The following is a 27,364-nucleotide window of genomic DNA, read 5'->3' as shown; positions in this document are numbered from 1 at the left end:
TCTTAGCCCTAAACACCTTGTGTAAATAGGACAGGCCAAAAGAGACGGCTCGAGCGCTCCGGGGTCGTGGGTCACTGACCTCACCTGCCAGCAGGTGAATGATGAGGCTGTGTCCGTGGTGAAGGTCATAGCTCTGCTGTCACTGAAGCCGTGGAGCTCTGAGATGAATCAGTTTATTTAGCCAGCTGTATTTAAGAGCCGTGACATCACTCAGGCTCTCAGGACCAAACTTCTGATTAAAACAGACTCTCTGCTTATTGCACTGCAGCTCTGCAGGTTTTGGGAGTGGAGTTCTGCTTGGATTTAATGAAACCAGTGAGCTGGTGCTCTAGGAAAGGTGGCTTTTTCTACAGTACATTCACAAATAACAGAGATATATGTACTGTAATCGTGTCTTAGGGATGAAATGAAGATAAACTGCTAAATGAAGCTCTTAAAGGGCTAGTTCACCAAAGAGTAAAAATAAAATAAAATAAATATTCTGTCATCATTTACCAACCTGTGGCTGTATGACATTTTTTTTTCTTTCTTAGAACACAAAAAGTATATTTTGTAAATGTTTGTATACTTTGCACTGCTTATTTAACCAGAAACTGGTCCTTTATGTTATTATTATTATTATTATTATTATTATTTGTTTATTTAATTTCTCTTTATTTTATTTTTAATAAAATCAAATTTTACTATTTTATTTTTAAGTAGTTACATAATCAATTGTATGATAACAAAAATATTTACAAAGATTTATTTATTTTCTTATATGCAGAGAGACTTTTTCATACTTATTTTTTAGATTTTATGATTTAGATCTTACCATCATAAAGGATTTTAAAGGATTATGTTATTATTACTATATATTATATATATCTGTTCACGTTATTATCAATACAATAATAATATAATATTTTATAAAATATTATAGTACATTTATCTTTGCTTATGTAATCTAAAACTCACTTAAAGTTAAAATTTAAAAAACTCAAAAATATTAATAGCACTGTTAAATGTAATCTTTAGCAGAGGTGGGTAGAGTACCCAAAAACTGTACTCAAGTAAAAGTAAAAGTACTTCTAGAAATATTTACTCAAGTAAAAGTAAAAGTACTAGTCTTGAATAGTTACTTGAGTAAGAGTAAAAGAGTATCGGATAAAAAATCTACTCAAGTAGTTAGTTACTAGTTACTTTGGGTCATATATACTGAGCCTATTTTTATTTAGATATATAGATAAAATGTATGTAATGTATGTGTGCGTGCGTGTATAAATGTATATATTTCATCAGCCTTTACTCCAATTTATGTAATTTATTATAAAACCCTGTCTGTTTACTTAAGTAACAGATATAGGTGTCATGCCATAACATATTTTTAATACGACTGACTTTATATTAAATGTGAATTTAACATTGAAAGTTAATGTGATATAAATATTGCTACTAATCTTTCATTGTTCAGAAAGAGAGCAAATAACATTTACATTAGTAAAGATCATTTTCACTGACAGTCTAGATTTCAATCACTCTCAGAAACTCTGAAACTGTTACCACTGTGAAATCAATATCTTAATTAAAGATTCGTACACACATCTGCACTTTGTTGTTTCTGACGAGAGAATTCGCCAGAAAGAGGTATTCAGTCAGTGAGCGAGTGAAGGAAGCACCGGCATTTTAGCGATGACTCATCGGAACACCTCTGATTGGCCAATGCTTTAATAAGCTCAAAAGAATCATGTGTGATTTGTTATAATGCGCAGTGCTGTAAAAACACATCTATCTCTTGACTCCCCTCTGTTATAAGCCACACACGTACAACAAACTAATGTCACAGTGGTATCGTGTACTGTAATCGAATGTAGCCCAAGTTATTACCTGTTAAACAGTAGACAGCACACGTGGTGTTCATCTAATAAGGATCTCCATCGCAAGCAAATAATAGCCTTTGCAGATTTGCTTTCAATTCAGTGCAGTTCCATAGCCACGTTTTCAACGCTGCTGATGTTAAACGTTACAACTCTGAGTGAACCACTTCAGACGCTCAGCGCGTGCGGTGCGGCAGGGAACTGAACGACTCATTCAAACTGATTCATGAACCAATTCACTCGTTTGCTAATTGGTTTGATCAAGCCTTTGAACAGAATTGACTCAAAAAAAATGAATCATTCACGAATGGGCATCGCTCATTGCCCAGAGAAAAGTAGACGGCGCGTTTGGAATAAACTGAAGCATTTATAACATTTATTGCATTAAGATAAAGTAACGAGAGGAGCGTCGCCCAAAGTAACGAAGTAAAAGTACAGATTTTCCCCAAAAAATGTACTCAAGTAAGAGTATAAAGTACCCATCTTTAAATATACTCCGAAAAGTATTAGTTACCCCAAAAAAATTACTCAAGTAAATAACGAAGTAAATGTAACTCGTTACTACCCACCTCTGGTCTTTAGCAAGTCTCAGAATAGATTTTCACAAAATGTTTATTCTTACCAAAATAAATTGTACACTGTAGTGTATGCAAATAGAATCTATATACATTCTGCTTTAAGTGTTTGCTTTATTTCTTTATCAGTTTTCATCTATACAATGAAAGTAATATATATATTTTTTTTTTATCGGCCAGAAATGTCCTGATTTGATGTCAGTGACTGAAAACACTGTTGGGTTTTGCATCATAACCGATTGCGACACGCCAGGTTTCAGCTGGACACGACGGGTGCGGGGAAGAGAAAAGAAAAAATGTTCAGTGGAAAAGAGAACAAAAAACAGCAAGCAACCTTGTGTGCAATGACAGAGGTAAAGAGGGTCACCGAGTGTAAATGAGATTGGCTTTACCATTATTCATGAAATATTTGATCTACTCACTGTGCTCACACCTTCCCACTCTCTGATGGGCTCTGTTTTGTATCTCTTTGTTAGCGTTTTGCATCCTAACAAGATTCCATGATCCCTTTTTGCCATTATGCTAATTTATTATAGGCTACATGTTGCATATTAATGAGCTGGAAGCTGATATGACCTCAAAAAGCATTAAGCTCTGAACCAGCGGCCCGTTCCCCTCACACACACCGAAAGAGAGTGATTTCTCAGGAGGAGGATGTATCTCCTGAGGGAGGTAATGTACAGAGGTCTGTCTCCTCTGAGACACCAGCTGCTGGAGGAAGCACACAGCCTGTGCTATTTAGAGCAATTGAATTATGCTGTGTGTGTTTAATAATGTGTGTGCTGTATTGTGTTTGTGTGTGTGTCTTCTCAGTCTAGGCATTTAATATCTCCAATAATCACCCCAAGCCCTGCCCACAGCTGTAAAGAGTGTCTCTGATTGGCTACCAACTCTCCGCTCTCCCAGTTATGTCATAATCAATCAATAAATGATTGAGCTTCTGTTATTATCTCCAACATCATCAACAGGCTTCATCAATCATCACCGATCAATAGCAACAGAATCACTCGTGTTAATGTAACCTTTTTATCCCAAGTCTCGATTTTGCTGTTAAAATTTCATTTTAAACTTTTTAAGTATCTTGTGACTTTACGTGCTATTTTAATTTGTTCATTTAAATATTTAAGTAGCTTGCTATGCTTATTTATTTATTTTATTATTATTATTATTATTATTATTATTATTATTATTATTATTATTATTATTATTAATTAACTTTATATTGCAAGTAGTTTGAGCTTGGCATTATATTTTAATTGAATTGAATTTAAATATTTATTTGAGGATGTTTGTGCCTTGTGATTGAGAATTTTATATTTAATGTTTTATTTATATTATTTATATATTTTTAATTCCTTTTTAAGTATGTAGTGGATTGGCATGCTATTAATTTAATATTATTGAAATATATATGTAGCTTTTTGTTTTGTTTGGTTCTGTTTAGTTTAGTTTAGTTTAGTTTAGTTTAGTTTTATTTTATTTTATTTTTATTTTATTTTACTTTACTTTACTTTACTTTACTTTACTTTACTTTACTTTACTTTATTTTATTTTATTATTATTTTATTTTATTTTATTTTATTAATTAACTTTATTTTGCAAGTAGTTTGAGCTTGGAATTATATTTTAATTGAATTGAATTTAAATATTTATTTGAGGATGTTTTTGCCTTGTGATTGAGAATTTTATATTTAATGTTTTATTTATATTATTTATATATGTTTTATTCCTTTTTAAGTATGTAGTGGATTGGCATGCTATTAATTTAATATTATTGAAATATATATGTAGCTTTTTGTTTTGTTTGGTTCTGTTCTGTTTAGTTTAGTTTAATTTAATTTAATTTTATTTTATTTTTATGAAAGTGAGCCCCCTATGTAAATTTTAATTATAGGTAGGGTTACCAGTTTGACTGCAATGTTTGTCATAAAAATTATACTATTAATATATTAAATACCAGATTTAAAATTGTAATAATATTTCAAAATAATACTTTATTATTTAACAATGACTCCAAATTTTGAACAGTATTGTTTGGTACTGAATAAATTATTCTTCACGACTCTTGACTCATCACTGAGTGCACTGTGTGGTCTGTTTTAACATTAAACTTGTGCCTTAAAAGATAGCATTTATTTGTTGTCTACCACTTGGGAACATTGAATATGAATCTAAAAACCCAAGCATGCAGCTCAGGACTGAAAATGTTGCCTGCATGCAGAGAATAAACATGGTTAGACAGAGAAATGCTGATTTGAATTGGATTTGTTGTGTTTGAGTAAGTTAACTGGGCATTACCGGCTGCCAGTGATTTAGATAAAAACTTTATGAGCCTTATTGATGCTTTCCCGAAGTGTTTGACGATACACGTTACCATTCATACGAGTGAGTCTGTGTTTTCTAGATCAGCTGGTGTCGAGTTATTGACGGCGTGGAGGAGAGTGTCAGGTTATGGCAGAATTATACATCATGTTATGAATCCATCAGCGGGAGGCTCCTCATCTATCTCAAAGAGAGCGAAGCTTTCTTACTTCATCTTCTCTTTCTTCCTCTTGAAATATAGAGAAACGTCAACGGAGAAGAGTGTATGATTAACTCCAGAGAGAAGGAGATGCGAGCGATGCAGAGAAGGAGTGGAGAGTGGAAATGACAGTTGGCTTCCTGTGCGTAGCGTCGGATTGTTTAGTGGAAAGAGTGGATATTCTTCATCTTTTCTCTCTCCTGTGACATCAGTCGTTACTTACAAAGCGGGATGCATGGGGATGCAATTAAGTCACAGTACGTGTGTATAAACGTTTGTGTGTGACAGACCCAGAGGGTAGGGTGGAAGAGACTGCTGTTGGTTGGTTTAGGAGTTGGATGTAGATCTGTTTACACTGATATGGTTTGACTTCAGAAACTTGTTGTGGTACGATGTCATAGTGCAGGAAGCCCCCACAGCGCAGCAGAACTGAAGTGAGCGTCATCGTACTGATATGCAGTTTACTTTTCCGAGCCGTTACTCATTCGTGCAAAAAGGAGCACAAAACAATATTGCAGGCTGAATACAAATTGGTTACTCAATGAATAACGTGACGAAGTGATTAAAGAAAGTGTTTAGACGATTTTAAATAGAGACGTTCTTTCATATGAACTGCTGTGTAGTGTACCTCTTGGAAAGAGAATGCTAATATTTGAAGTATATCTATCTACTCTTAAATGATCACATTTCAGAATATTTATTTATTTACAATTATGGAATAGTTCATTATTTAAAAGGAAGAAAAAAGCGTTGATGTTGCGCATTTAGCTTTTATGGCAAGGAGAAATTGGAAACAAGAAGAAAGACAGAAGATCTTAATGAAATGAAGAAACTATTAAAATAATTCAATGTATTTATATACTTATTTAGTTCGAATTAGTAAATAAATACATTTTATTTATTTTGTAAAAAAAAAAAAGTTCTATGATGTTAAATTATATTTATTTCTTTATTTATTTTGAAAAAAATCTGACATCAGCTGTTCCATTTTTTTTTTTTTTTTTGGCACATACTGTAGGTATGAGGGACACAAATGGCATCTGTTTTGTTGAATTTTGTGTTTTGCTGGTTTGATGTTATCTTTGATGGTCATTGATATTAAAGTCAGGTATCAATCCAGATTCTCTATCACTTTCAACCATCTTATCAGTGTTTGGTGGAGTGTGTGTATGTGGATTATTCTCCCGGCTGGTCAAAGATATCTCCATTGATAAGGTCAGACAAGAGCTGACCACTTTAAGGACACAGACAGCTTATCCTATATCCATCTTCAGAAACACAGGGCCACTGTGGTGCAAAAGTGGCTTGGGCAGAGAGTTTGAATTCTAGAGCAATGCTTTTCATTCTATTATGCATTCCTCCCTTATCTGAAACACCCAGCTCAGTTAAGATATCACAGTTCTAAATGAATACCTGCAACATACATTTTCCTGATTCCTCATAAAACTTTGTTTTGTGTGCTTTTCAGAAACATTAATGGACACCCGGACCGCCACAGCAGAGCTCGGTTGGACGGCATACCCTTCATCAGGGGTGAGTGTGTGTGTGTTTGTGTGTGTGTGTGTTTGCATCAACACATGACCTGCAGAACTGCTCAAACTGTTAAAACACTTACTGTGTGTCTCTGATTTCTAGAAAAGCACTTTAAACTGAAACCTCCTTCTATTCACCCTTCAGCAACAGATTACTAGAGAAAGAGAGACTGAATGCTTTCAGATTAGCTCAAAAATACACCGTAAAATATGTTTGTGCTATGGGTGCTGTGTCTGAATGCTGAAATTAAGAGATCAACGTCGCACACAAGCACACATTGTCACAATCTGCATGCGCATTTCACTCTGCAGTTCACATTTAGAAGGACTTAATGACATAATGTGTCCACTTAAAGGAAAGAAAAACACTTCTGAATTGGTCTAAATGTGGTCCGGAGGACAGCGGGTTTCTGTAATGACAGCCGCAGCACTGCTCAACCTGCAGAGAAATATAAAGCTCTCATTGAACCCTCAATAAGGGCACAAGAGACTGTGTGCTGTCGCAGTGTTTTCCATTTCTCACTGAGCTTCTGTGGAAAAAAGTCATATATGGGTGCTTGTTCGTTCTGTTGCTGTTGTGAAATAGACATGTCTGTTAGCCTGATAGCACAGCGACTTGGTGATATTTTTTTCAGTGTGAGCAAGTTTTTTTTCCCCTTCTAATCAGTATAATCTGTGTTGCCCCACCCACACTGAAGTCTAGATGGACTAAAATCATTTCAGTTCATGTTACTACGCAACATAAAAATAGATTCTGATGCTCTGTGATTGTTTTCGTAACTTTCTTAATCAATTGTAAATGAAATTGTAAACTAAAATGAAGTAAATATCATTTTATATTAAAAATAAATGTCATTTCTGAAAGTTCGTTGCCTAAAGATGGCCTAAAAATTTATTTTAATATGATTTTACTAACTAGTAACAATAACTGGAGTGAGCTATGTTATAGGAATAAAATGTTTCTATGATATCCCAGAAGCCTCTCTCTCTCTGTCTCTCTCTGTCTGTCCATTCGACCAGCTGTGCTTTAAAATTAATAATAAAAGTATCAACAGATGGCCACACACGCACACCCACGCGGGCGTATGACACACACGTCTGACAGTGATGGACAGGAAATGTAGTGAGAGGAAATCCATTAGCTCATCATGCTACAGACAGACATATTCCTCTCTCTAATTAGTGTGGTTTGCTGAGGCAAGCGTTGCCATTACTACTGCTCAAGCTGAAGGATTCAACAAACACCAAGTATTAAACTTTGTCACTTAGTGGTGGAAAGTTTTTCATGGACAAGTATAGATAGTAGTATAGATATTAGATACTGTACAGTTTTATTTGATTTATGTTATTAGTTTTTTATTAATATTATTTGTGTCCATTTGAGGTGTCTTTCATGGACAAGCACAGTTTAAATAAATGAAATAAGGAAATAAATAAATACATTAAATGTAATTTATTTAATTTTATATATTTTATATATTTCATTTTATTAATTTTATTTTTTCTATTACCTTTGTTGCTTCGTGGTGATGTTTTTTATGGATAATGACTACTCACATTTATTTATTTGTTTCCATAAATGACATTATATGTGTGTATTTTTTCCATTAACTTTATCACTTGGTGGTGACATTTTTCTCATGGATAAACCACTTACATTTATTACAGATAATATATATTATTATACTCATTTTATTTATTTAAACTTTGTCACTTCGTGGTGGCATATTTTCAATGGATAAACACCGCTCACATTTATTTATTTAAAAATATTTTATATTATTTGTATTTATTTATATAAATAATTTAAGTAAATTATATAAATATATTTTATTTATTTACTTATTTAATATATTTAAATATTTTTTCATGTAATTGTATTTGTTTATTTTTTCTAGTAAGTTTTTCACTTTGTGGTGGTATGTTTCCACTTACATTTATTTCAGATAATGTATATTATTATAGTAATTTTATTTATTTATTAATTGCTTAATCATTCATACATTCTTTATTATAGTTCTTTTCTGGGATAAGTTTTTTCCTCTCTATTGGGCTATTTACCGTGAGATATTTTGTTTTGCTGAATGGAGTGGTTTTGTCTCTCTCAATTTCGTTTGCGTTTTCTTCCTCTTATCTCTCTTCTCCTCACTTCATTCTCTCTTTTGGGTCACATGTGGAGGTTTAACCCTACTCGTCCTTCACACGCACTATTGATTGCGTTCACAATTCATTCACACCATTTGGCGAATTCTCACAGCTGCCCCTCCAGCGCACCCACATCCGTCTTTCTTTAATACGTCTAGCTTTCCATTAGCCCCCCTCTCCTTTTCTCCTAAAGAAATCCCTAAAATCCCCAAATCCTCGCAGACCTCATCCGGCCACTCCTGCTAAAAAGGCTCACGCACGCATCTTGAGCTCGAATGGCCGATTGTTCCCCTCTGTCTCTGCGATAAACTGTCACGCCTGCCTGCCCTGTCCCTCACCCAGAGGTCAGAGGTCGGCTGCTTCTTCAGCAGCCCATATTTAATTCATCATCCCAGTCTGTGTACGTGTGCGTGTAATGCTCTCTGGAGACTAAGAGATGTGCTCTTGATTATACAAAGTATGTGCTATGCCATGATTCCCCTTTCTGCTGTCACAGCAGTCGTACTTTAGCATGTGTGATCGTATTGATCGTGTGGTCTCTGGGTGATTTAGAAGGGAAAGCGGACACTTGGTCCATATGAATCTGAATTAATTATAAGGGCTGTGTCATGTGAGAGACTCTTAATTGTCACTTTGATATGGCCTTAATTTTTGCACCCTAATGCAACAAGAGCAGTACCACCTGGTGTTTATGACTGCTGCATGTAAACATGGTAAACATATTTAGCTGAGTGTGTTTATATCCTTAACCCAAACCTAAAATCTCCCCAAGATGTCTTATACTAGAGCATCATTATTACATTAGCTTAAAAACACTACAAACTTTTAGCTAAAACATCAGAAAGGAGCTCAACCCTCTGGTGCAGATTTTTTTTTTCATTTACTTTGATGAAATTAATATACTGCATTTTAGTTGTATTTAAATTGTTTAATTTTACGGATTTTTTTTTTCATTCTTAATTCTGTTTATGCAGTAGTTATAATCGAATTATTACCTGTTAATTAGCATAGACCTGAAAATGTAATTTCCAGCTTAATCTGTTAATCTGTACATTTTAAATGCTTTGGAGCACAGATTTAAGTCTCCTTTTAAAGAAGACACTTAACAAATTATTGCTGAAGTGGGAAAAAAAGGAAATGCAAAAAAAAAAAAAAAAGGATTTTAAGTTTGTTGTTGTGAAAAATGCAAAAATTTGGAGTTTACTCTGAAACTGGTAGAAAATAAAAGCCATACATCTAAAGTTGATAGTTGATAGTTGATATTTAAAAAATGAGCTTTCAGTAAGATTTTGTTTGGGTACAGCTGCAAACGTCTTCACTAGATGAAATATGTTATCCTTTTGTTTCCAATGCAGACATTTTTGACCACGAGGGCACCAGTGTACCAGACTGCTTTTTCATTCTTTCCCAGGACCATTTATCACATTAAAATTTGTATTATTATAAAAGTTTTGCTGTCACTTTTGATGTTTTTTTTTTGTGTGTTTTTGGAGCTCTACTGTTTTTTTCATCAGTTGAACACCAAAAGACAAAATGTTTTTAACTCTACTTTTTGTTCATTTTTGGAACTTGACAGCTTCCATGCTTTCATTGAATGAAAAAAAAATGTTGTCTCTGTGACTCATGATTCCCTTCAGTGGTTTCTCTGTATGCACCAATTGAGATGCCTGCTCTGCAGTAAAAAGTCTTTCTGTATATGTGAGAGAGAGAGAGGTAGATTAAAAAAGGCCTTAATTGAAGTCTACCCGGTCTTTTTGCTCTTCTGTTCTTTTGAAAGCAATTTAGCCCACCATCCTTCTCTCTGACAAGCTAAACAAGGACGGTCACTATCTTTTGCTGTTTTGTCTCCGCTCAATCACAGCCGTCTATGTGCCTGCAGCTTCTCAGATGCCCTTTGTTCCATTCCCTCTTTATTCATCTTTCATTTTACCCTCTCTTTTCTCACCTCACCCACTCATTCTTGCTTTGGGAAGTCTGTTGCTTGGCCCTACACTGCAAAGAAACATTTTCTTAAACATGTTTTTTTTTTTTTTCAGTTAGAATAAAACAACATTTTATTTGTATACACTCTTATTAAAAAGATTTGCCAGTATATTGTTATTTTGTTTTTTGAAATGCTCACTAAGTCTGCATTTATTCGATCAAAAATACAGTACAACTTGTGAAATGATATTCCAATTTGAATACATTTTAAAATGTAATTTATTCCTGTGAAGCAAAGCAGAATTTTTAGCATCATTACTCCAGTGTTCAGTGTGACATGACCTTTAGAAATCATTCTAATATGATTTGCTGCTAAAGAAACATTTATTATAAACTTTGAAAACTGTTTTTGCTACTTAATATTTTTGTGGAAACCATGATACATTTCTTATTTGAGTATTTTTGATGAATAGAAAGGAACAGCATTTATTTGAAATGGAAATCTTTTGTAAAATTGTCAGTGTATTTATGCATACTTACTAAAATAATAATAATAATAATAAAAATAATAAATTAAAGAAAGAAACATATTGGCCACAGACTTTAAAACATTAGTGTAGTAAATTGTATGTACAACATGTAGATGTATGTAGCACAGTGCTGCATGATATTGTTATTTCTATATGACCTGACCTGCTATATGTGCCACATTTCCACCTCATTAATGAATGCGCTGCCTGAGATTCATTCAGCAGTTAAGCCAGAAGAACTCGCTGTAGCTGCAGACGCCATCTGTCTGTTGAAGAATCAGATTTGAGAAGTGAAGTCCAGACGTTTTATTGATGTCTAAGAGCAGATATTGTACAGACGCTGCATATTTCCTTAGGGACATCCTGCTCTGTCTGTAGAAAAAGGCAAAAAAAAAAACAAACTGGGGGACACACGTATGGTCTGGATATATTTCATCTGTGTTCTTTTCCTCCACCATCTTCACACAAGGTTTTCCACGTTCAAGAGAGGTGGTTTTTATATTCCGAAAAAAAAAAGACCACCAGATTTTTTTTCTTTTTGAAACTTGAAATGTATTTTTTTATTCGTGGCTACTGTACCTTTAAATTTAAATAATTAGGTTAAATTAAAAAATTAGGTTGAACTCATTTATCACTCATAAATCAGATAAATAAAAAAGAGACTGAAAATAAATGCCAGTCTCTTGTTATAAGCATCATTAAATGTATTAAACATTACATCACAGTAAATTTAGAAAGGAAAAAAATAATAATAATTAAACAATAAGAATTGGGGTGAATCATTAGGTTGTGAATAATTCATAACATGTAATCATGTAATCCATAAAAATCTGAATATGTGGAATCTGAATATGTAATCCATATTGCATATACTCAGTTACTACCCAGATATGTATTTATCAAAAACACCCAACAATGACTTTTGCACCAACAAGCACCAGTCAGAAAATGTAAAAATCTAGAATTTGAATGTTGTCAGTGTGGACTGCTGGTTTATTTTAGGATGAACTCAAGGTTAAGTGTAGTTTTGCACCAAATTATCAAGAGGAAAAGCTAGAGAGTAGGTGGCACTCATGTACACTATGTCGTCTCTACTTGTGCACATTAAGAGCACTGTTCTCCAAAGAGCGATGGCCCACACCATTGCTACATAAAGTGCTATCCCCTCGCACACTTCAGGGTGCAGTACGCGTATGTGTTTTAAAGTGATTTTTCAGTGTTAAGTGCTTTGGGTCACTTAAGAACACAAATGGACCAGAGTGTGCGTTTGTGAAGTCTGCTGCTGATGGACTTGTTGTGAGTTAACACTTAGTGACAAGTGGCAGCGCGCACAGGCTTTCCCCTTCTCTGTGAGAATAGATGATCCCGCTGCATTTTCTGCCTTCAGATCACTTAAGTGGATGAACACGAGAATATCTGCCCTTCATTCTTGTATATTTAATGTCTTGGTCTCTTTTATACTTAGCAACAGCTCTACGTATACACACTACTCAGCCAAGCCCACTTTGAGGAGGTGATTTAAGGCGTGTCATGTCCTGTCCTTAAAAACAAGACAAGTTTTTCCATAGAGTGTCCCGCTGTGTCTAGTTTCACAGAGCTAAACTTTTTACTGCTGCCATAAACACTGGTCCACTTTGCAGTTTATAAGAACCGACGTGAATAGTAAGGGTGCTTTTACATTTGGTTCACTTGCCCGGTTCCAAACCTGAGCAACCTGGCAACTTTTGAGGCCAGAATGGCGAAAATCTTAAAGTTAAGAAAAAGTAAGATTTCCTAAGTGCATTTCTTGAGGAATTCCTAAGAAGGTAAAAACATTATTATTTCACAATGGCAGGTAAGGCTGAAGATTTAAAAACACAATAAAAAATATCATCTGCCTGCTGATTACCAGAATAATTATCATAAGCACAACAAAAGACATAAAATAAAGACAAGTTGAAGGTTATCCTCACAAAGATTTTTAAGAAAATTATTTTAAACAATTTAATTCTTCTGAAGAAAAAAACAAACACAGAAAAATCAGGCAAAGAAAATACAACCCGAATTCCAGAAAAGTTGGGACGTTATTTAAATTTTAATAAAATGAAAACTAAAGGAATTTCAAATCACATGAGCCAATATTTTATTCACAATAGAACATAGATAACGTAGCAAATGTTTAAACTGAGAAAGTTTACAATTTTATGCACAAAATGAGCTCATTTCAATTTTGATTTCTGCTACAGGTCTCAAAATAGTTGGGACGGGGCATGTTTACCATGGTGTAGCATCTCCTTTTCTTTTCAAAACAGTTTGAAGACGTCTGGGCATTGAGGCTATGAGATGCTGGAGTTTTGCTGTTGTAATTTGGTCCCATTCTTGCCTTATATAGATTTCCAGCTGCTGAAGAGTTCGTGGTCGTCTTTGACGTATTTTTCGTTTAATGATGCGCCAAATGTTCTCTATAGGTGAAAGATCTGGACTGCAGGCAGGCCAGGTTAGCACCCGGACTCTTCTACGACGAAGCCATGCTGTTGTTATAGCTGCAGTATGTGGTTTTGCATTGTCCTGCTGAAATAAACAAAGCCTTCCCTGAAATAGACGTTGTTTGGAGGGAAGCATATGTTGCTCTAAAACCTTTATATACCTTTCAGCATTCACAGAGCCTTCCAAAACATGCAAGCTGCCCATACCGTATGCACTTATGCACCCCCATACCATCAGAGATGCTGGCTTTTGAACTGAACGCTGATAACATGCTGGAAGGTCTCCCTCCTCTTTAGCCCGGAGGACACGGCGTCCGTGATTTCCAACAAGAATGTCAAATTTGGACTCGTCTGACCATAAAACACTATTCCACTTTGAAATAGTCCATTTTAAATGAGCCTTGGCCCACAGGACACGACGGCGCTTCTGGACCATGTTCACATATGGCTTCCTTTTTGCATGATAGAGCTTTAGTTGGCATCTGCTGATGGCACGGCGGATTGTGTTTACCGACAGTGGTTTCTGAAAGTATTCCTGGGCCCATTTAGTAATGTCATTGACACAATCATGCCGATGAGTGATGCAGTGTCGTCTGAGAGCCCGAAGACCACGGGCATCCAATAAAGGTCTCCGGCCTTGTCCCTTACGCACAGAGATTTCTCCAGTTTCTCTGAATCTTTTGATGATGTTATGCACTGTAGATGATGAGATTTGCAAAGCCTTTGCAATTTGACGTTGAGGAACATTGGTTTTTAAAGTTTTCCACAATTTTTTTACGCAGTCTTTCACAGATTGGAGAGCCTCTGCCCATCTTTACTTCTGAGAGACTCTGCTTCTCTAAGACAAAGCTTTTATAGCTAATCATGTTACAGACCTGATATCAATTAACTTAATTAATCACTAGATGTTCTCCCAGCTGAATCTTTTCAAAACTACTTGCTTTTTTAGCCATTTGTTGCCCCCGTGCCAACTTTTTTGAGACCTGTAGCAGGCATTAAATTTTAAATGAGCTAATTAAGTGGATAAAAGTGTAAAATTTCTCAGTTTAAACATTTGCTACGTTATCTATGTTCTATTGTGAATAAAATATTGGCTCATGTGATTTGAAATTCCTTTAGTTTTCATTTTATTAAAATTTAAAAAACGTCCCAACTTTTCCGGAATTCGGGTTGTAGTAGTCATTTGGTTTGAGACAATTTTTAATATAACTATAAGATAATATAACTATAAGATAATTTAATTCATCTGAAAGAAGAAAGTCATATATACCTACGATGGCTTGAGGGTGAGTAACCAGGCTAATTTTCATTTTTGGGTAAACTAACCCTTTAAGTACAATGGTTACACTTTATTTTAAGGTCACATTCTTGCTTTTACCAAACCATTAGTCTTTCATGGCAATGCCATGGAATTCATGGCAGCTTTCATTGGCCAAGGCCTGCCCATGAGGCCGTTTGACCGACATGTCAAACAGCCAATCGCAGTTTGTTTCATTCATCGTCACGTTTCGAGGCGTGGAAATGTCGCTACAATAACAGACCGGTGTGTAAAACTCTCTGACATATTTTAAAGATTTCATGCTTGCGCAAATCCTGTAGAATATAACCAATCCGATGACGACTTCGACACTCCTGAAGTGTTTCCACTTTTGTGTCCCATATGCATCAGACGTTTAGCCAACAGTCTGTGAGCATGACGTCTGAGGCTGAGACTAACAAACCATTAAATACAGTATGACTTGTGTCTCAATAAACTCCTAATTTACTCCTTATTAATAGATAGTAAGGTAGTTGTTAAAGGGTTAGTTCATCCAAAAATGTAGATTATGTCATTAATGACAGCAGCGTCGTACGTCAACAGCCACAGCAGTCGCGCTCACAACAGATCCGGAAATGAAGACAATGCTGAATAAAGTCGTAATTTTTGCTATTTTTGGACCAAAATGTATTTTTGATGCTTCAGCTGACCCTCTGATGTCACATGGACTACTTTGAAGATGTTTTTATTACCTTTCTGGACATGGACAGTATACCGTACATACATTTTCAATGGAGGGACAGAAAGCTCTCGGACTAAATCTAAAATATCTTAAACTGTGTTCTGAAGATGAACGGAGGTCTTACAGGTTTGGAACGACATGAGGGTGAGTCATTAATGACATAATTTTCATTTTTGGATGAACTAACCCTTTAAATTTAGGTATTGGGTAGGATTAGGGATGTAGAATATGGTCATGCAGACTATGTGCTTTATAAGTACTAATATACTATATAAGTTAATAATAGGCATGTTAATAGGCATCTAGTTAATAGAGAGAATTGGTCCCTATACTAAATTGTTTCCAGAACCATTATATTCTTAAAAATATTTCATGAATTCGGACCCAGAATTTAATGTGTTTTTGTGATTGATATAAATCTTGTACATTGTGTTTTGCATAGAGCTGAAACAACGAATCGATTTAATCGATTAAAATCGATTATTAAAATAGTTGTCAACTAATTTAGTCATCGATTCGTTGCTAAATAACTTTTATTTGCCGTAACCGGCTCATTTCGTGCATATTTCAAATCTGCAGTGACCAAAGTGTGGCAGTAATGAGCCACCGGAGGTTTTACTCAGCCAGTACAACAGGAGAAGTAGCGAATAGCCAATAGCTGGCCTTGTTTTATGTCACGTGCTTCCCGAGCAGCGTCTCTGCAGCCATAGACATCATATGATGTCTATGTCAGCAGCATTCAGCGTGATGTGGGAGTACTTTACATTGAGCCTTTAAAAAAGAAGAGTAACCTATAAACTCTGCACTACTGCACTGTTTAAGGGGACGTTCACATATCGCGTCTTTTGCGCGCTCAAGTTCGTTATTTCCAACACCGCACCGCATCGAGTTAAAAACATTTAAACTTTTCAGAATGCCGCAACCGCACCGCGGGTCATGTGACAAGAACTAACCAATCAGCTTCATCCTTTCCCGTAACAACGTTAAAAGCTCAGTCAAGATGAAAGGAACAGCTGATCATAGTTGTATATGGATTTCCATTTTGAAATAAATTTAGTAGCAGAGCTACTGCAAGCGATTTTTTTGAGCTGCAAATCCATTTATCCTTTGCTGAAATTTCCGCGTCTTCAAGGAGAGAGCACGTCATGGTTGCTTAGCAAAGGCAGACGCCTCAGGGGAGCTTCTGCGCGAGCGCTTTGGAAAGAGGGAGAAAGCGGTGCACATAGCGTTTTTCACGCTTTTTTAGGCGCGATTTGTGAACGGCCCCTAAGACTTTCATTTGTGCAGATTCTACAGTACAATGTTGTTTGCAAATGTTTAGTCGTAAAAGCTGATAACATTGCTTTTTAACAGTTAACATTTAAAGCTTTACAAACATGTTCTGTGATCAGTTTGTCGTTTACCAGTTCAAAATTCAGTCGTGCAGCCTAATTATGACTGAATGAGAGAGGTAAATGTAGATATTTGAAATGCACTTTTTTTTCTAAGTATTCACTGCTCTTTTTCACACAGCAGGTTTTTTGTGTGTGTCCTATTTTTTTTTTCTGGACAACCTTCTGATGGATTTTACTTTGAATTGTGAGTTCCATTCAGGTTTCATGCCATTGGCACTTTTTTTGAAGGATTGTTTACAATTTTACAGCAAAAGCTATAAAGCTGTTTCCCAGTAAATAATAAAATAAAATGCACTGCAATTTTATTCTGTTTTATCCTTATTCTTCGTGAAAATATGTTCTGAAAGATTCTTTAATAAGCTTTGTTCAGGATGTTAAACTACTTTAGGAGCTCTAAGGACTGCCATGGTGAAAACATTATTTGAAATCTCCTTGTGAAATTTGCTAGAGTATGGGTCAGTGTTCTGATTGCAGAAGAGTTCGACAAAGGATTACTAACACAATAAAACAACTCCAGGTATATTTTTGATGAGGATATGACAGTGCAAAATGGTTAAAATCTCTTAAATCTATGCTGAATGATAAAGACCATTTATTAATAATTTACTTGGGGAAAAAATGGGAAAAACTAAAATATAAGTACATAAACCGATTAATCGTAAAAATAATCGACAGATTAATCGATTATCAAAATAATCGTTAGTTGCAGCCCTAGTTTTGCAGTCAGATTCTTAAATTGTGTCAAGATTATTTTTTCTTTTTCTTTCTTTCTTTCTTTCTTTCTTTCTTTCTTTCTTTCTTTCTTTCTTTCTTTCTTTCTTTTTTTGATAGAATATGTGTAAACTTTAGAGGCCAGATTTTGTTATAAAATCTACTATTTCTACTCAAAAGAACCATTGGTTGCCTCAGTAACAGAACGGAGGGTTTTCAGATTTATTTTAATTTTTTTTCTTCTGAACTTTATTACATGAACTCAGGTTTCATTTGTGGTAAAACCTGTTCAGCAGATTTTTAAACAGATGATATTCACAACCCAAAATATGGCACTCTTACGTTAATTACCATATTTATATCCCTTCTGCAAATGTTTCCCACACGGTCAATGTAGTCAATGTGAAAAACTAACAGATTCCATGTGGGCAAGGGTCATTTTGCTTTTAGAGAAGAGGGAAAGTGTTTAGTTGCCTCTAATTACACCAAAACATTATTTAAGCAGGAAAATAAAGCTAAATGCCAAAGTCTGTCTGAATTCAAAATCGCACTAGACTAGCTCTGTGGCTTTTAAAGAGGCGTGGCCTACAGGCTAGATGCTTGTAAGGTGCATGCTCTAACATTAATGTCTCTAAGGGGGAGTGGTTTAAGTGCAGGATGCTCCTAGAGGGGTGTGGTTTACATGAGAGGTGTGGCATACTGTAGCATTTTGGCTATTTATTAATACATATTAATAACTTTATTTTGGCTGTTTATAAGCACACATTAATGCCTTATTCTGCATCACTAAATTCTATATCCCTTGACCTTATACCTAAACACATCTACATTACTAACTTTCAATAAGCAGCAATAATAATAAGCAGAAAAAGTATTTAGTCTAATGTGTTACCGAAATTTACGGGCAATTTCTGAGTTAAAATGGTTTCTACATTAAATTTATCATAAAATGACTTTCCATTTACATGCTGTCTTTATCACACAAGCATCACATATTTTATGTAAATTTTAGCTTTCGGGCTTTTGATAATAACCCTCGCTTCTCTTTTAGCAAAAAAACTCAGGTAATCTGTTTGCTTTCCTGCATTTTTTTCTGTAATGATAATGATAGCACTGCATGTTTTTTTGTTGTTGTTGTTTGTGTGTGTGTGTGTGTGTGTGTGTGTGTGTGTGTGTGTGAGTTGTGAACATTGAAATTCTGCAGATCTTTCTGCAGCCCACCATGTTCATGAAGGCTGTTTGAGGAACAGGAAGTTCTGCTATTATTACCTTGAGAGTTCAATCTCATAGTACAGAGGACCTTGGCTCAGTGCTTACCTTTCGAGGCCGTTTGCAGTTTCTTTTTCTGTCGTACAGAACATTTGGTTGCTCTAATAAAACTGAACAGCCTTGGATTTGCTCAAGATCACACAGGGTCTCTGTAACCATCACGGCTGCTTTATTGAGCTTCAGAGGTTACGGCTGATGACCATCTGGATAAGATATTTTACTTTTGGAGGTGTGTTAGGGATCCAAGTGAGAAATATTTCCAATAATGTTTGTCTTTTTTTTATTTGGACAGTCTCTTTCTCTCTCTCAGCAGGAGACGAATATGATGAATGGCTGTTTATGAGTGCCATCATGTTGGAGTCCTAACATGCAATAGGCACTGGGTTGTTGGGCAAAACTCTCTCTCTTTGTAACTCATAGTCATTAACACAATACATTAAGCGCTAAACCAACCCCTGTCTCAATCTTTTATGCTGCTGTGTAACATGATAAACCAAATATGACACATTTTTACAGCGTATCTAGTTCTCATGTGGGGGTCAGTCAGCAAATCTTTAAGAATAAGAAGCTTGTCATGAGGTATTTGCTTCACGTAGAGAGGTCGACTTGGTGATCCATACATTTGTAGGAGGTGTCTTAAAATGCCTTACTCTTTTAGACTAAGAAGTCATCTTTGGGGTGAATTTCCAGGCCATAAGCTGTTAGAATAGCCATACAACTATATTAGAGGGAGGTTGAGAGCCAGAGATCAGTGTTTATGGTGAACTTGATTCGAGGGGTAATTATTTTCTTCCATTCATATAGGTTAGGTCTCTCTACTGCCCCTGCTAACCCTGTTTACTCTCATCTCACGTCTGAATTATTCAGCTTAAGAACACTCTTAACCCACACACACATATGTGCCGCGGAACCAAAATATATCCAGCCGCACATAAAGGGCTATTTAAAGCCTTGTCATAGATGGGAAATGGATATTGGGATCCTGGAGAGTTCCATTATTGCTGCGGTGACGGATGATGGAATACCTTTGTTTTGCTGCTGCTTTTTCTTTTCCTCCTTTTTTGGTTTAAATCTCATGTGCCATTCTAAAAATGACAAGGTTGGAGGCCTAGCGATTATTGCTTGTTCTTTGACGTGTCGAGTCATGGTTATCAAATGGGAAATGGAAGGTCAAGTCTCAGTTGCAACCATTTTCCCATCCCGTTTTCCATTCTTTTTCTCATTATTGCCCTACAGTAGCTATCAAAAATTGGAAAAAAATTCAGGAAAAATGACAGAGTTACTAAGGTTAGTTGCTTCTTGGGAATATCTTATTTTAGTATATTGTATTAGTATGTTCTATTAGTTTATATATATATAATTTTTTAAATGGTAACTTCACTGTAACTGAGTAGCTTGTAGCTCAGCTTTAGTTGCTTTATAAGCTCTATGAATAAGTCATGTTGTGCACATATTTGGTTTGTTGGCCTTTCAATCCTTCATAGTTTTTAACTATGCGCTTTGATTGAAATGTGTGGCTAACTTAATCCATGTGCTTAATGTTCTGTCCTCTCTGACTGTGTCTGAGATTAATGTGTCGGGTTGACAACAGGTCAAGTTCTCGCCCATAACAGTTAGAGATACTTTATTGATCCCTGAGGGGAAATTTAGTCAGCGGTGTAGTATGAACTACGCTGGAAAATGAAGGCCTCCAAATGAAATCTGTAAAAGAAGAGAATGTCTCTGATGTATTTGTGACCCCTTGCCATGTCTGAGCGGACCTGTAAATCCCAGCCAGAGAAGTGCTCAGCTCTAGTCGAGATCTGTACTGATGAAAGCATGCAGTCCAAGAGTTTATGAGCATGATCATTATAGTGCAAGCCAGAGGGCTTCAAAACAATTTGACTTTTGTCCTGAACACTGGACAATTTTAATGGCTTCATCACCATTTTATAGACAGGCTGAGATTGCGAATCCTCAAATTGCCATTTCTGTCAACCTCTTTCTCGCTGTTTATTTGTGTGCACCTCCAGTCTTGTGGAGGGAATTTCTTGTTATGTGTGTTTTGTGTATGTGTGCATTCAGGGGAACGTTTAAAATCTGTTGCATTTTGTTGAAAGTTACTAATTACAATACAGCATTATTGCCTCTCTTTCTCTTCTTGTTCTCTTTCTCTTCTTCTATGCCAGATGCTTGCAATGTAGACAATAAGTCATGGATCTGTAGATTGAACATGGAACCATGTTACGGGAACAGGATAATCAGGGGTCCAAGCATAAAATCTTTCTTCTGTAAGAAGAAAGTATAACTCATTACTGCGAACTAGTTCTACATTTTATAAGAAAAAATAAAATACAATAAAATTTTATATATATATATATATATATATATATATATATATATAGATATATAGATATAGATAATATATAGATTGATTAACAATTGGATTTATTTAATATATATATATATTAAATAAATCCAATTGACAGATTGATTAACAATTGGATTTATTTAATATATATATATATATATATATATATATATATATATTAAATAAATCCAATTGTTAATCAATCTGTCAATCAATAAAAATAACAAATAAATTCAATTGTTAATCAATCAATCAGTCAGTCAGTCAACGAAAATTGTAATAAATAAAACCAATTGTTTTTAATGATTAAAAACATTTAAATATTTAGGTTTTAGCATTTAGTGGGATCAAATAATAAGGACATACTTATTAAAATATATTAAAATGTATTTAAATTAAGAGAGAGAGACCAAGAGAGATTTTATATTTTATTATATTTTTATACATGTCAAAATTTGGGGATGATAAGAATGATTGATTGTTTGATTAATAAAGTCAAATTTATTTATTTATTCAATCATTCATTCTGATCAATATGTTTAAAATAACAGCATTTATTTGAAACCGAAATATCTGTAACACTGTACATGTCGTTACTGCAACTTTTGATCAATTTACTAACTTCAAACGTTTGAATGTTTTGTAAATATAGTCATAAAATAATGCGTGTTTGCATTGAAAAAAGTAACTCTTCTATTATAGAGATTCAAAGGATGACATTACATTATGCCAAATGTCCACAGTGATTATGACTGTGCTACTGTTGATGTGAGAGCGTGTGTTTGTGCATGCATGTGTATGATATTATGTGCAAATCTCTGATGGTATAACACAGTTCGAGATGTGATATATGAGCTGGTACTCGGCTCTGTCTGCCGTAGCCTGTGGCGTGAGTCGGGTTGAGTGATTGTGGTCATTTCAGCAGACAGAGAGACAAGCGTCCCTAGCTCAGGCTGGGGAGGACCCAGCGCCCTGCTGTATTAATGGCAGCGCCGTGCCAGATTGGACGGGTCCATCTAATACAGATAAATCATCATTACAGAGGTGGGGGGTGGAGGGGTGGGGGCGAGTTGCTTTGGCAGTCAGGAGAAAAAAAAGGGGCTTTCATTTGTGCCCAGGATCTCTGTAAACTCATTCATCATGCCAGCTATGTTACACTCCCACCCCTCCACACCAGTCCCACCTCACTCTTTCTTACTTCTCTCTCATCCCTCCTTCTTCTCCTCCAGAGCAATACCTTCCAGTGTAAAGGCATTTCAATTTATAAAAGGTGCAAATTTATAAAAATAAATATAAATGAGTATCTTTATAAAATAGAGGATGTGGGCAGAGCTGGAAGGCAGGGGGAAAAATCATAATATTGCATAATCAAAAAAAAAAAAAATATATATATATGTGTATATATATATATATATATATATATATGTATATATATGTATATATATATACACATATATATATATATATATATATATATATATATATATATATATATATATATACATATATATATATATATATATATATACATATATATATATATATATATATATACATATATATATATATATATATATATACATATATATATATATATATATATACATATATATATATATATATATATACACATATATATATATATATATATACACATATATATATATATATATATACACATATATATATATATATATATATATATATTCTTGATTATGCAATACTATGAAACTAATATTTTTTCTCTCGTTGTCTTTAAATAAATGAAAGTGGTGCACAATAAGACTGAAGACAGTTATTAAGGAAGCATAAATGGTCAATTTCTATTTCATGTTGTCTTTTTAAGATGAAAGTATTAATGGGAGGGCGGAATTTTTTATCCAGTGTCTGACAGTCGCCGTCTCTTAAAATTACCGGAAAGAACAATTCAACCTTACGCAACCAATAGAGGTAAAATGACAGTATGTATAATTAAACGGGGAGATATGAAATTGCTTTAACAAAAATCATGACAGATGTGTCATGAAATGGAAATTACACTGTTCTGGAGTTCTATATTTTAATTTACCACCGTTACGGACAGTGTTTCTGCTTTTTATCTTGTTTTCTCTTAATTATTTATTGAATCGTGATGTTGCATGGAAAGTTACATTCATCCCGTGTGTGTCTGCTTGCATTAATCTTACATTTAACAAATATAAATTGTGCGAGAGGCATTCTTTTAGAAGAGTGGAATTAATTCTATTGAAGTGGTTTTGCTTGAATGATAAAGTCAGCTACAGATGGCTTTTTATGATTGCTTTTTTTATTATTTGTTCTAAGCGTTCCATGTTATTAAATTAAACACAAGTCTGCTGAATACTTTTCAATGTAACATTAAATGAAGTTCACCCAAAAATGAGATTTCTGTCATCATTTACTCACTCTCATGTTGTTCTCTTATGACTTCCTTTCTTTCTTCCAAAAGAAGGCATTTTGAATAATGCAACTGGTGGCTCTTTCCTGTGCAATTAAACTAAATGGAATGGAGTATTCAAAGTTCAAAAATGATAAAACTAATCATGAAAGTATGACTTATGCACTATATTCCAAGTCTTCTGAAGCTATATGAAAGCTTTGTGAGGAACAGACTTAAATTTAAGCTCTTTAGCTCTTTCTCTTGCCTATTTCACGTGAGAGCGATGTCCAATATCATTCTTGAATGAATCATTATTTTGAAATAAATCTTTTCAGTGAACTTGATGACTGTTTGTAGACTTATATTTTGATCACAAAATGTCCACAAAAATCTGATTTCAGAAGACGAACGAATATTGTACATATGAGAGGAATGGAACATTTTGTGTTTCTTGGAAGAAAGCAAGCTAGATTTGGAATGACACAATTAAATAATTTAAATTTTTTTGGGTGAACATTTCTTTTAAAAGGATAGTCCACCCAAAATTTTTATAATTTTCTTACCCCTATGTTGTTTCGATTAATTTCTTCCTCTGTCTGAACATAGAAGATATTCTGAAGAATGTGACTGATTGTCCAAAAACAAACAAATAAATAAATAAAAAATAAATAAATAAATAAAGAGCAACTGTTTGGCTAGCAACATTTTTCTAATATCTTTGCGTTCAACAGAAAAAAAGAAATTCATACAGGTTTGGAATAACTTAAGGGTGAGTAACTGGTGACCGATTTTTCATTTTTGGGTGATTTATTTCAAATGTGTTTTTGTGCTTCGCCTCTAATACATTTATTTTTTTCTGGAAGTAGAGATTTTACTGTTTTTGCCAGCACTTCACACATCAATTTTTTTTTTCCTCCTGGCTTTCAAGCTGCCACACGGACGCTGATCCATCACTGTTCAGATTCGATTTACTTGAATTCCCCTTTTCTCTGTTTCTGCTTTCATAATGCACACAAACAGCAAAGTTATACACACATCCTGATATCCCATCTTACCATTTCAAGGTATGCTTGGATCAGACTGTTATTCAGTGAGGGTCCATGAGTGAGCAACCCTCCAGAGGCCACACACACTTAGACAAAACAAACAGCGCCCACACAGGTACACACACACACTTCCCGTACCGATACTGTAACTTTACAGCCCTCAAGAGCCCACTCGCAAACCTTGTATTTGTTTCCCTCTCCCACGGCTGTGCCACCTCAAGGGAATTCTGGGATATCGTAGGATAGTTCATTCGGTCAGCCTGCTCTGTTAAGAGGCAGAGATTATCCAAAGGGCCGTACGGCGGCGTGCCTGCTATCCAGCTTCAACAGTGAACTGAACGGTTTAGGCAGCAAGCGATCACGTACAGGCAACATGACCTTACTTTTACCTCACAGCTGTCCACTGCTGAGACTGAAGGACTTAGATCGGATCAGTAGTAAAGCATCAGGCTTTTAACTGCATGGATTTTATGGTTAAATGAAACATTAAACTCACTCATTTACTCACCCTTGTGTTGTTTCAGATGTGTATGACTTTTTATTTTCTTCTGTAGAACCAAAAAGAAGATGTTGACTCTGTTCTTGTCCATACAGCAGCAACCAACAGTGACCTGGGGCCAACAAGCTCCAAAAAGTGCCAAAAATGATCATAAAAGTACTCATCAAAATATCATAAAAGAATTACTTGTTTCAAGACTTCAGCCAAATGTTGGCTTTGTGAGAGCAAAAGTCACTGAAAGTGATTGAAAGTTGCCTTTCATTGAGTCTTGCCCTCTGCCACAGCTGTCAAATCTCATTCACGTTTGCAATTCAGATGTTCTGTGTGAAGATGAACCAATGGGATGAGGGCGAGTAAATGATGACAGATTTTTCATTGTAGGGTGAATTAACTTTAGATGGGAACTGCCTTGGCAGGGGGTTCAAACTGGTATAAATAAACGTTACAATATAAAGATTGTAAACAAAAATTATATAATTAAAAAAATATATATTTTTAATATGTTTATCATTTGTATTTTTGATTTTAAATGTTGCACTAGAACTCTTTCCGGGACCAGAGTTGGCCACCCCTGACATACAGTAGTATATAGTACACACACCCAAACATGTGTTACATTTCAGTATTAAATATATTTATATATAAGATAAAAGATTTTAATATAAATACATACATGCAATTATTTTCAAAATATATACCGTATGTGTGTGTATTCATATATACATGATAAATATACACAGTAGACACAGATATATTATGTAAATCAAAACTTTTATTTTGGATGTGATTAATCGTTCGAAAGCACTAATTTATTTACAAAATGCAACTGTAAAACTACTCTGCATTTATTGCGTACATCACACAAAGTCAGTATTTTTCACACAATATTTTAATAATGTACTGAGCCAATACAAAAAGATATAATTTTGCTAACATTCTATATTTTATAATATCATGCTTTTTCTCATTTGTGAAAATATGCTGATATTTTAGGAGTTATATTTAATATTATATTAAATAAATAAAATATATTTAATAAGTTATATTTAATATTATATTAAATAAATAAAATATTTGGGGGGTTCTTGGCATCAGAATATCTCTGTTTTAATGCATCAAGCTGTCAGGCCCTTTTTGTAACTTTTAATTTTTAGACTGTACTGTCCACAAGCATCAGCAGAACTGTCTTCAGCAGCAGTCTGAACTCGATTGGCATGTTTTAAAATCTGCCACTGGTGCTGTTTTACCAGGGTTGCAGGAGGGCAGCCATATACTGCTCCACTTACTTCTAATTGTAATTCGATAGCGCATAATCTCAAATTTGTTCCGCATCACATTTTATAATATGGTAATATTGTAATGGTAAGTGGCTGGCCACACTTGGTCTGGACCGTAGCAGATGGCAGCGGCTTCCTCGTCCACCTCAGGTGATTAGGGAGACAGATTTTGTGATCTGAAACTCGGAAAGAGAGGCCATAAAGGTTTCATTATCTCAAAAACAGAAAAAAAAAGTTTCAAAGTGATGTAGTGTTTAAAAGCTTTTAGATGGTTTTTTGGGTGGGGAATATAGGGTTGGAGAGGTTTCTGGAAACTCAATTTGTTTTAATATTTTATGAAAGGCAGAAACCTGTCTGAGTTCAGGCCATGGTTCCACATCGATAGCATCAAATGGACCAGCAGTGATATTTCTCATCTTTATTCCGGTTCAGCAAGCAACTCTTGCAATTTTAAGTTGAAATACGGGCTTTTCACACCAATAACCTGAAAACAGAAAGTTCTCTGGGTGCTAAAATGCACATTACTGTGTTTAATGTATTTGCCAATTGACAAGAATTATTTATCATTACACTAGAGAGTGGAGATGAGTATCTTTTTGTGTGGTATAAGTAATTGAATTATTCACTCAAACGTTTCATTCCCTGAGTCATTTACAACAACAACATTTATTATTATTATTTTTTCATTATAAGAGATCCAGTTCTACATTGTAGCATTTCGACATAAATAACTATTATTTATATTCCATTTTAGTTTCTCGATTTTAACAGATTTTCATTTTTATGTAACAAAATTGATTAATTACTCATGCTTGCTTTCAGTTAATAAACGTAACATTTTAGCACACCTCTCATCCAATAAATTGCTATTTC

At 34.7% G+C, this 27,364-nt stretch overlaps 1 protein-coding gene across 1 annotated transcript in view; it reads left to right on the top strand.

The window, feature by feature from the left end:
- The window catches only part of LOC132096117 (ephrin type-B receptor 1-B), a 222,759-nt gene that overhangs the window by 65,465 nt on the left and 129,930 nt on the right, over positions 1-27,364 (top strand). Inside the window, exon 2 of the mRNA XM_059501302.1 lies at positions 6,421-6,485. Coding sequence (XP_059357285.1) covers positions 6,421-6,485 — 65 coding nt within the window. The remainder of the gene's footprint in view (positions 1-6,420; positions 6,486-27,364) is intronic.

This window comes from Carassius carassius, chromosome 20 (assembly GCF_963082965.1).
Source record: "Carassius carassius chromosome 20, fCarCar2.1, whole genome shotgun sequence".
Lineage (NCBI taxonomy): Eukaryota > Metazoa > Chordata > Actinopteri > Cypriniformes > Cyprinidae > Carassius > Carassius carassius.
Note: the sequence above shows the minus strand (reverse complement) of the source record. Positions and strands in the feature narration are given on the sequence as shown.